At 34.5% G+C, this 11,408-nt stretch overlaps 1 protein-coding gene across 2 annotated transcripts; it reads left to right on the top strand.

The window, feature by feature from the left end:
* The first annotated feature begins 278 nt into the window (after positions 1 to 278).
* On the top strand, positions 279 to 6,330 carry LOC107489196 (transcription factor MYB124). Of its 2 annotated transcripts, XM_016109966.3 has the most exons (12): positions 279 to 472; positions 1,191 to 1,443; positions 1,545 to 1,591; positions 1,706 to 1,762; positions 1,903 to 1,975; positions 2,244 to 2,299; positions 2,397 to 2,576; positions 2,654 to 2,835; positions 2,972 to 3,114; positions 3,379 to 3,772; positions 4,000 to 4,145; positions 5,624 to 6,330. In XM_016109966.3, exons 2-12 carry the CDS (start codon positions 1,336 to 1,338, stop codon positions 5,711 to 5,713), a joined length of 1,476 nt encoding a protein of 491 aa, XP_015965452.1. In that variant the 5' UTR covers positions 279 to 472; positions 1,191 to 1,335; the 3' UTR covers positions 5,714 to 6,330. The 2 variants fall into 2 exon arrangements, with proteins under 2 accessions (XP_015965452.1, XP_015965451.1); XM_016109965.3 differs by having other exon boundaries at positions 279 to 1,443.
* Positions 6,331 to 11,408: the final 5,078 nt, after the last annotated feature.

Raw genomic sequence — 11,408 nt, 5'->3', positions numbered from 1 at the left:
AAATAATATATAATTAAATAAAAATTTAATTTTAATATATTGACATTATAAAATATTTTAAACATTAAATATATATATGTAAAATATTTTATATTATTAAAAATATATTAAAATTAAATTTTACTTATTTGATTAAATTTTTATTTAATAATTTTTAATTATCAACTTAAACTATACTGGAGTTCCTAACATTTTCTAATCCATGTGACCCTTTGTGGAAAAATATAAAATAGAAAAATTAAAGACGAGAAAACAGTTTGGGAGGGTGACCCATGACTCACTCCCTAGTACACTGTCTCTACGCACTGTTCCATCTAACTAAACTAAGAAAAGTCTCTGATTCAATCGAATGTCCTCTCTCTCTCTCTCTCTCTCTCTCTCTCTCTGATGCCATTGTTTTCTCTCTCTGGATTTTCAGTCTCCGCCCAGAATATAGCAGAGATCTCTCAAAATCACAACATTCTTAGTCGAGGTACTTGTCTATGTCTACTTAACCAACTTTGAACAAAAACACCAACTTTTTTCTTTTCTTTTTTTTTTTCCGTTTAAATTCCCAAAGTTGTTCAAATTTTAGATCTATCACCACCACCTTTTCTGCCTCATCAATTGCATACTCCACCAAAATACTACACATACATAACATTCACCCTCTCTCTCTCTCTCTCTGTCTCTCTCTCTCTCTCGGGTTTCGGAAAAATAGATTTTGATCGAAACCCATGAACCCTTATAGTACCCTTTTATGTATTCTCCATTGCCCATTTTCTATCTCTCTCTCTCATTTCATTTGGGTCTCTCCTAACTTGAGTGTCCTGTTATGTTCTGTTTTGGTTACAGAGAGAATAATAAGATGCTATTTTTCTCTGTGATCAAAGTTCTGAAAAGTTAGAATCCGAGGCCATTTCTTTGGAGGGTACTAACACTAATGATATCCGTTTTGTTTTCATTTTGAGAGCATATGGCTTTTCTCTTATTAAGGTCACTTTTCAGAATGCAATCTTATTCTTATTACGGTTCCCGTTTTGGAACGGTCACTCTTTGTAAAAGTTTGATTTGATGATACACAAGTAACAAGGGGTTTTCTTTTCCTTCTTTCCCCCTCTTTTTGTTTTCTTTTCCTTTTTTTTTTAAGAATTTTAAAATATCTCTCTCTTTTGTAATAAAATTGCTAAAAGCTTTGGTATATTATAAAGGGAGAGCGTTGGCTTTAGCATGCAACTTGGCTCCGGTAAAAAACAAATAAAAATAAAGAAGGGAGCGTCTCTGATAGAGAGAGCAAGCGCCACGACACTAATAATATAGAATAAACAAAAGAATATTCAAGACACCAAAAAGATCATGCAAGATAATATGAAGAAGCAGAAGCAGAAGCAGGTAGTGGTGGTGGCCAATAATGAAGAATCTAATAAGAAGAAGGAGCATCGCATTGTTATGTGGACTCAAGAGGTTTCATCTTCTCTTACTACACTACAAGTTTTTTCTATTATTGTTTAGAAATGTTTTTGTTTATGATAATTAATTTATATGTTGTGCTATGTGAGTTTCAGGAGGATGATATTCTGAGGGAGCAGGTTGGAATCCATGGAACTGAAAAGTACTCATAACACCACACTTTTTCACTATATTGAGTTATGTAGTGATTTTTGCATATTTGACATGGTTATGTGATGATACTAAGGGATTTCTGGATTGTAATAACTATTTGCAGTTGGGGTATTATTGCTTCTAAATTCAAGGATAAAACTACAAGACAGTGCAGAAGGAGGTGAGGTTTGTTTTATTTATTTGAATTTCAAATTATGATCATGGCTTATTCAAGATGGTTTTGTTTTGATGATTCTTGTTTTATTTGTTGTTTTTCTTTTTTCTCAATCTGATGCTTATTTAAACTTATAAATTAACCAGATGGTTCACTTACTTGAATTCTGATTTCAAGAAAGGGGGTTGGTCACCGGAGGAAGATATGCTCTTGTGCGAGGTAATTAGGAACTTCATTTCGAAATAATCAATGAATATGACTTTGAAAATTTGGACTTTCATCTTTTTCTTTGCATGCTTCTTTCTGTTTTCTCCATTGATCAGCTGATTGAAAAAGAAGAATCCATTATTTTCTTGAAATTATTGTTTTCCAAACACCCCATTAAACCAACATCTTCTATTCCTAAAGTTCTGCAGATTAGACAAAATGTATCTCACTTGAAATTTATCTTTGTTTTGACATGGTGTGATTGCTATTGTCTCTGTAGGCTCAGAAACTATTTGGTAACCGGTGGACAGAAATATCAAAGGTGGTTCCAGGCAGGTAACCAGAAATTCATTCATATACTTACATGAAAATTAAAATAGAAATGTTGGCAACAACTATTCCTAATACAGTGCTTCCCTGCTTTTGTGTGCAGAACGGATAATGCTGTTAAGAACCGGTTCTCCACATTGCGCAAAAAGAGAGCGAAATATGAAGCATTAGCAAAAGAGAACCACACTTCTTACACCAATTCAAATAATAAGAGGGTTATTCTACAACATGGACATGTTACAGATTCAGCATCAGAATCTGGTGTGTCTACTAAGAAGATGAGGTAGAGTATCATAAACTTCAGTAGCAAAATACACAAAAGATTCTTCATAGAAGAGTGATAACGTTATTGCGATATAGGAGGCCGCATATTCCAGTGGTAGAAGAAAGGATAAACTATGGAGACAGATTACATAAACAAAATGGAACTCAGATAAGTCAGCAGCCAAGAGCGCCATTCGCCGTGCTACCTCCGAACTCTTATAATGTCAACAACTTATCAGATCAGCATGATATCTGCAGTTTGAAGTTTAATGGTTATGGTAATGTTCTTCGGCTGTAAGACGAAAACAAGTAAACACGATGATATATTGATATGTCCAGCCTTTCCTTTCCATGTTTAGTTTTATTTTTCTTTCTTTTGGCTAAATTAACTTTTGGTTTATCTTGCTATTATAGGCCAAAACAAGTTGCAAGGGACATTCCTCAAAAAGGATGATCCAAGGATAAACGCATTGATGCAACAAGCAGAGTTGCTAAGTTCATTAGCTCTAAAAGTTGATGCAGAGAACATGGACCAAAGTCTAGAAAATGCATGGAAGGTGAGGCTTGATAGCTTAATAAGCTAATCACAAAGTATTAATCTTATTATGATCATGTGATAATTTCTTGATAAAAGCATGGATAATGCATAGGCCCACTTTACTTTATGCCACACCATTGGTTAATTATAAGCATTATTCAGTGACTAACTTCTTTGACATTAAAGTCTCAAATATGATGATGAAAACTTTCAGATAATCATAGTAAAGCTTTGACCTTTTCCCCTCTCATTTATCTTCTAATGCCTATGGTATTGATGCCAGGTTCTTCAAGAGTTTCTGAAACGAACCAAAGAGTCTGATGGTCCGAGATGTAAGGTTCCGGATCTACAGCTTGTAGATCTAGGAGATTGGTTGGAGGACTTGAAGAGTAACAGTGAGGGAATTCAACCATGTTGGAGGAAATTTAAATCCATTCAAAACACAAAGTTCTATGAGGACTATAGTTTCGGATTGTATTCTAGGCAAATGGAATTATATGAAGACTCTCCTGGCAGTTCTGAGTACAGCACAGGATCAACTCTCCTCCCTCATTTGGGTGCCGACAACTCGGAACACTCGCTGCATCAGGAAATTGAAACTGAACTCAAGTCAATACACATTGGAGATCAAAAGGAATGTGAGCAAGGTGTTCTTTCTACTGCAACTTTGGATCAAGGTAAGATAGGAATTTTGAGTGAAAGTATTTCTAGTTTACGGGTGACTAACCACATTTTGACTCTATTTCAATTTAAATGATTAGTTTTCTCAACTGGATTTTGAACTAGATTTTCTTTTTCCTCCTAATAATTTCTCAAGAAATAGTTCTTATATCTTAATCTTGATGTCCTAACATTTTAATAAAGAAAGAATAGCTAATTAGTTATGTAATTTTTTCGGTAACAGATGTTTTCACATTAAATAAGGATCGGATGAACAAAGATGGCATTGTTTCTGCCTCATCAATGACAGAGTTCAGTTCCCCTCTTCAAGTTACACCTCTGTTCAGATCCTTGGCTGCAGGAATTCCTAGCCCTCAATTTTCCGAAAGCGTAAGTTACCTACGCACTCCGAGATTATGAATTAGAATTCGACAGCAAGATAATGGCAGTAATAGATTTTTTAAGCCTGACTATATATACTAATAAACAATAATGGGAAATATGATAAACAGAATTGATACCACTACAAGTAGTATAAGTGGTAGCATTTTTTGGTAGTTATCTAAAAAAATGTAGCTTACATCATTAGGCTGCTGGACTAAGCTGCTCAAAATAATGCAGATTAAAAAAAGGGTATATTTGTTCATAAAATTTAGCAGCACAAGGCAACACAGGAAGTGATAGACTCAGAATTTGAAATATTAGTAATACATTCTCTTTCAGAACATACTACAACATAATCTTTATGCAATATTCAGGTATCAAGTTAAAAAATATGGTTAGGTATCTCATCTCTTGCTTTAAACAAGAACTGGTGATATAATTCCTTGGTTCCAAGGGAGATATTTCAGTAACCACATGCAGATTGGTTAAGAAAATGTGTTGATATAATATTGAGCAGTTGACAAAACAAACACATTGGTGAACAATATAATTATAGTGTGTTCATGCTGAATGCTATTGAAGCTGTTAATTATTATCATCATCTCCATTTGTCATTTGGTATATCTATAGAACATTAAGCAGACTATCTACCAAGTACCATGAATACTGCATAAAGGGAACTTTAGGAAACTTTCTGCATTTCCTGCTAAACCTTTTTTATTATTTTGCTTAAATATGCACTAGTCCCTCAATTTTACACTTTCTAGGTTTTGTCTGTCAAAATTTTCATACAATTCTAGTCCTGCATTTGTAAGCACTACTATAATTATTAATTGGTCCTCAACATTATATGTTAATTGTTAAGTGGTAATATGACAAACAGCCATTCCCATCATTGCCACATCACCACTTAAAAATCAAGCTACATTGAGAAAGTGAGAATTGATCTATAATCTTAAAGTTTGTTTTGGTAAAACTTTTTGAAAAAGTAAAAGTACGGATTCTTTATTTTGTGTTTGGTAAATCGAAATTATGTGCTTGTGCTTGTAGTTTTTAGAAAATAGGAGTGTTTTGAAAACACCTAAAGTAGAACTTTTTAAAGTTGGTTTGTGCTTATCAAAATTAAAAATCTAATATAACTTAATATATTAATTAATTTCCAAATTTAACTTTTATATTTATGTCTATTATAGTCCTTTTTAATTTTAAAAACTGTTTTGCCAAATACAATTTTTAGTTTGATTTTATCAACCGCAGGTGCTACAACTTTTAGAAAATTTCATAAGGTACTTTCAAAAAGTAAAAACCTTTATCAAATTTAGCCTAAAAAATGAAGGACTAAAATCGGGCGAAAATAGTGGATGGACAAACTTGGGAACGAAGAACATATTGAAGCCTTATTATTGAACTGCTAGTCTCTATGAGTTGGACACAAATGAAAACAGTTTCTGTTCTTTGACACACCTCTGTTTCTTTTGTTGCAGGAGAGGAACTTTCTCATGAAAACACTTGGAATGGAATCTCCATCCTCGCAACCACCACTCTGCAAAAGAGCCCTGCTACAAAGCCTATAATCTCATTTGCTAATCCTTCTAAACTACAAATATCTACATGTCCTTCTCTCTTCTTCACCCTTGGCAAATCCGGCTTTGCCTAGTTCTCCTTTTACCTCATTCGAGGAAAAAATTTGCAGTTTTGGTAAGCCTGAAAAGTTTTGAAAGCCATTTACCCTCCATCGTCCTCCCAAAATGTTACGGCACATTCTGAGAGGATCTTTAAAACATGTCTAACACTATCCATGCACAAAAAAAGTGTGCATGGTGTGTCATTCTTTTTGGTTTGTTCTGGGTTTGTTTTTTCTCCAATCCAGCTTTTTCTCTTTGGTTTGCTTTTCTTTCTTTTTTGTACAGAGAATGCTGTGTGATTACTTCGTCGTCCGGAGTGTGTGTATACATCGGCAAATCGCCATCCGTACTACATATAATGAACAGAGAGACATAGATAGAAGAGAGGAAAAAAATGAAAAAGAAAAAAAAAGAAGAGTAAAAGGATTAACCAGTAGGAAATTGGATTCCTATTTGTTATTTTGGGTGTGCATAGGTCATAGAATAAGATTATTCTTTTTTTCTTTATTTGGTTCTGATGTACTGAATCATAATATAGATTGGAGTGGAAATGCATTTGGCTTTGGTGTGCAAAACTACTGTTTTTTTTTTTTTTCACTTTCTGTCTTAACTCTGATTTAGCAATTTTAACGCATTACCAAACATAAATAAATCTTCAAACAAAGTGAAAGAAAATCAAGAACTTTCTCAGCCGGAGAAGAAAAAAAAGTGCATCTAAATCACAGTTATAGTTAATTTGGCTTTCATGGTTTTGTAGTTGTGAATGAAAACTGAACCATGCACTCTTATTCCCGTTTCAGAACATGAAAATGAAGTTCAGATTCACTATCAATGCCAGTGGTACCAAAACGCTAATAACAAATTCATTAAATTTGTGTAACTCATTTTATTATTGCAAAGACTCAGCTCTTAACTGGAGAATAAGCTCAATTTCCTTTATACAAATGATAATAATAATAATAATATGAAGAATGTAGAAGATATTCATATACTATGAAAAAAATTCAGATATTTCAAGAATACGAGTATTCAAGTGGTTTTAGCCATTAATTTAAATTATAAAATACATGTATAATTTAGATTAACGTCTAGAACTACTGAAAATACCTGTAATTCTTCCTATACTATGTACTTGCACTTGCAGTAACAGAATATACAGCAAACCTTGTACGCCATAGTCTCTGACAAGAGTGCAGACATTTTTCTGTGTTTTGTTACTTCTCACTGTGCTGAGCAGAAGAACAATTTCTGAGAGGGAAAGTTTTCATTCTTATTTAGTTTATCAGAATGATTGATGATTAGTTTCATTGAATGCTGATGGTGGAAGACAGAGGACACGTAATAATGACAGTGGCAAGCTAAAAAGGAACGAAGGAAAGGAAGGGGGGAACTCGTTACAAATTAAAACACATTGCTTTAGCTGTTTAACTTTCTTGTTGGAAGGTACACCTAAAAAACTTTTGACTGGTTTGATTCTAAACTTTCACACAAAAACCATGATGCGGACATTAGAATTTAGACATACGGATATGAGCAATAACAAAATTTTAAATCTAATACTATTCTTCTAATTGAGGATTTCCTGGTTAGTAGGCAAGGAATTTGATAGGCCAAGAACATTTGCACTATTAAATACTTCTAATAACAATACTGATGAGTTTGGAAAACTCTATTTCTAATTAAGTGATGATCAAACATTATTAAAATGATTAAATTAATATTGGATTGAATGATTAAATTAATTTTTGCAATGCAGGATTATTTGGGCTGAAAAACAAATTTCTGGTGCAAGCTAAATTACATTCAGCCTTTGAATTTGATAAAATATGATGAGTATGGCTGAATTAATTTTTGTTACTTGGGCCATTATAATCCATTATGGTTACAAGTCCAAGCTGAAAATGCTTTCCTATCTACTCTATGCATGACCAAAAATTTATCAGGAAAGCAAATGTTACTATTGGACCAGAATAATATAATTGTAACAACTAAGCCCAATGTTAATTCCTCATGCAAGATCCGAAACAAATGAAAGAAGGAAAGCAAAATTGCTTCCAACGTATCCAAGCATTTCACCATGTGATGGATTCCAAAATTTATTACATTGTCATTTATTGCATGGGAACTATGAGAGAGAAGGCAAGACACTTGATTTGATTGTAGCACTAATGACTACACGCTACTCAGCAAGAAAAGAATCATTTCATTTAATCTCATTCTCTTTCCTAAATCAATGATTTTCAAATTTCTCTCTTCTCTCTCTATTTGCTTCTCTTCTTCGGTTATTTTCTAGGAAACAAAGGAAGCTATGTTAAGCTACCAAAAGAAAGAAGAAGCTGCATGCATCAAGACCATCAAACTAATGATGGCAAGAAAACATAACACAATAAAAAGTATGCGTGGCTGAGATTATCACCAAAAGTGGTAAGATTTGGTGAGGTAATCTCGGGTCCTTCATACTCAAAAAGAAAGAAGGAGATTCGGCCAGCAAGTAGGAGATCTTTGGAGGCATGGCTTGTCTCTGATTCTGCTCAACCACCACAGGAAGTAGCTAGAGTGGCGAAGTGATGGAAGAGGCAGAGATTGGAGCAGATGAAGCCATCATCATCATGAAGCATCAAGGGCTAGAAATCCATCTTGGAGAGCAAGCCAAGGATGGAGCGCTCGGATTGATGAAGAGTGATGACCAAAGAAGAACTAAAGGTATTTGCATGTTGGGTTTTGCATGAGTTACCTCTTCTCTCTCTGTGGCCGAACCGGTTCTGTTTTGAAGGACATGAATTTAAGCTTGGTTTTGTTTCAACTGTGAAGGCTTCTCTTCACTATAAAAGGAGTGAACAGTCACGGTTTGATTCAAGGGAAGAAAGTGAGAGTGCAAAGCACAGAAGTCTCAGAGCTACCTAAGCTAGCAGATTTTCTTCTCCTTCAATGTATTCTGTTTTGTAATTTTTCTGTTTAATTTTATCATGTCTTGAGTCTCATGGAAAAAGGAAAATAGTGAGGTTTGTATGAAAAATCCATAGAGCGAAAAAAGGCAGAGAGTGCAAAATTAAAAGAAAAAGCCATAGATGTCCTTAGAGTTCCTTTGCTCATCTATGTTGTGTTTCATGATTCTGTGGGAATCTCCTTGTAAGTTGGGTTAGCACTTTACAGTTTGTAATTTGGATGATTATAGTGAAATTCCATCATTGTTGTGATGGAGACTGGATGTAGGCTGCATTGCACTTAGCAGCTGAACCAGGATATATCTGAGTGTAATATTCTTTCTCTACTACTCCATTTCTATTTCTGTTGTACAAGAGCCAAAATAAAAAATATCTCGTGCCAAGTGTCGAGACAAAAACAAAAAGTCTCGTGGCTAGGGACGAGACAAAAACAGAAAAGTCTCCTCAAAGACCAGAAAGTGTATTCAAGCAAAAAGGGGGCTAAGATTCAACCCCCCTTCTCTTAGACACTGAAACCATCAATTGGTATTAGAGCTTGGTCTCAAAGAGATCAACCTTTGCAGCTTGGAGAAAAGATCCTCATGGCAGAAAGCAGTGGCTCAAATCTAGTGTCCTACAATCTCACAGAGGGACAGTCAAGTAACAGACCTCCTCTTTTCAATGGGAAAAACTATACCTATTGGAAGGAGAGAATGAAGATCTTTGTGCAAGCAGTAGACTACAGGCTTTGAAAGATCATCCTAGAAGGACCACAATTTCCTACTAACACTAGTGCTGAAGGAGTAATCACTCTTAAACCAGAAGCAAGCTGGACAGAGGAAGATAGGAAGAAAGTGGAGCTAAATGCCAAGGCCATAAATCTACTCAACTGTGCTATCAGCTTCGAGGAGTACTGACAGGTATAACGATGCACAACGGCAAAGGAAATCTGGGATAAATTACAAATCACTCATGAAGGAACCACCATTGTAAAGAAGACTCGGATAGACATGTTAAACAGGGAATATGAAATGTTTACAATGAAGGAAGGAGAATCCATTGATGAACTGTTCGAACGGTTCAACACCATCACTGTTGGCTTGGATGCTATGGGAGTAACACATTCTGATTCTGTGCTTGTGAGAAGAGTGCTGAGATATCTCACTAAAGAGTGGGAAACAAAAGCTTTAATTATTTCTGAGAGCAGTAATCTTAATTCCATGACACTTGATGATTTGAGAGGAAACCTTCTTGCTTTTGAAAACACTTATTTAAAAAGGGAGTCAAAAAAGAAAGGAATTGCATTTTCTTCTGTAACTAACCCTCTGGATGATGAATCCAGTGATAACTCATCTGAAAATGAATTTGTGTTATTTGCCAAAAAATTCAGAAAAATGGTGAAGTTCAAAGGCAAAGGAGGCAGCTCAAGGAAAATGAAGAAAGACCTTAGCAAAGTGACTTGTTTCAACTACAAGGAAATGGGGCATTACAAATCTGATTGTCCCAAGTTAAAAAAGGAGGAGGAGAAAAAAGGAAGGAAGAAGAAGGGTCTAATGGCATCATGGGAAGACTTGGAAAATGACTCACGAAGAATCTGAGACCAAGTCACAGCCTTGTCTCATGGCAAATCATGTAGATCAGGTATTTTTTCAAAACCCTGACACTGAAGACCTTCATCTTATGATAGATCACCTTTCTAAAAAAATAAGATGTTTTTTGACTGATAATCAAGATCTTGAACAACAAATTTTCATTCTTAAAGCTGAAAATGATTTTCTCAAAGAAAAGCTAAGGGAGGCCGAAACTGCTTGTAATCTTGTGGAAGAAAATAAGCAGTTGAAAGCTCAACTTAGAAGTTGTGAAAGTGATCACTCTGTAGTTGCATATGTAAACTGTTTTAAGGAAAATGAAGAGTTGCAAAAAAGGGTCAAAAGTCTTGAAAATGACTTAACCAAATTTACTTAAAGTTCTGAAAATTTAAATCAAATTCTGGCTAGTCAAAAACCACTCTTTGATAAAGCTAGTTTGAGATTTTATAAATCTGATGGGAAACCTTCCTTTAAAGATAAAGCATCTTCATCCAATGACACAAGGTTTCAAGATCCCACCTACTTTAACAAAACAGCAACTCCAAGATTTTGTAGGTTGTGTAACCGAAGTGGTCATTTTCCCGTTCAGTGTTTCTTTGGTGAAAAAATGATTAGTAATAAAGTTTACAAAGTTGCTTTTGATTACAATGATTTGGGACATAAGAGATGGTTTAACGTGAAAGGATCCAAGAAAATTTGGATACCTAAGGTCACTTGAGCTTATTTTGTAGGTATGCCTAGCATCCAAGAGGAAGGAAAATATGTGGTACATGGACAGCGGATGCTCTAGGCATATGACCGGAAAGACAACCTTCTTCATAAATCTTGATGAATATGATGAAGGACTTGTCACTTTCGGTGATGATGGAAAAGAAAAGATAGTGGCTGTTGGAAAAGTTGGTAAAAATTTTTCATCTTGTATAAATGATGTTCTTCTTGTCAATGGTTTGAAACATAATTTACTTAGTGTAAGTCAATTATGTGATGTAGGATTTGAAGTGATATTTAGAAAATTTGTGTGTTTGGTTGTTTGTGAAAAAACTGGGGATATTCTTTTTGAAGCTAAGAGATGCAACAATGTGTATGGATTAACTCTTGAGGACTTGAAAGAACAAAATGTAACATGTTTTA

The sequence above is a fragment of the Arachis duranensis genome, chromosome 5, assembly GCF_000817695.3.
Source record: "Arachis duranensis cultivar V14167 chromosome 5, aradu.V14167.gnm2.J7QH, whole genome shotgun sequence".
NCBI classification, from domain to species: domain Eukaryota; kingdom Viridiplantae; phylum Streptophyta; class Magnoliopsida; order Fabales; family Fabaceae; genus Arachis; species Arachis duranensis.
Note: the sequence above shows the minus strand (reverse complement) of the source record. Positions and strands in the feature narration are given on the sequence as shown.

Excerpts from the sequence above, each read along its gene's own strand:
- LOC107489196 (XM_016109966.3), top strand. The coding sequence starts at position 1,336 with ATGCAAGATAATATGAAGAAGCAGAAGCAGAAGCAGGTAGTGGTGGTG. Across the intron at positions 1,444-1,544 it reads TTGTTATGTGGACTCAAGAG|GAGGATGATATTCTGAGGGA; the intron begins GTTTCATCTTCT and ends TGTGAGTTTCAG. Across the intron at positions 3,115-3,378 it reads GTCTAGAAAATGCATGGAAG|GTTCTTCAAGAGTTTCTGAA; the intron begins GTGAGGCTTGAT and ends TATTGATGCCAG.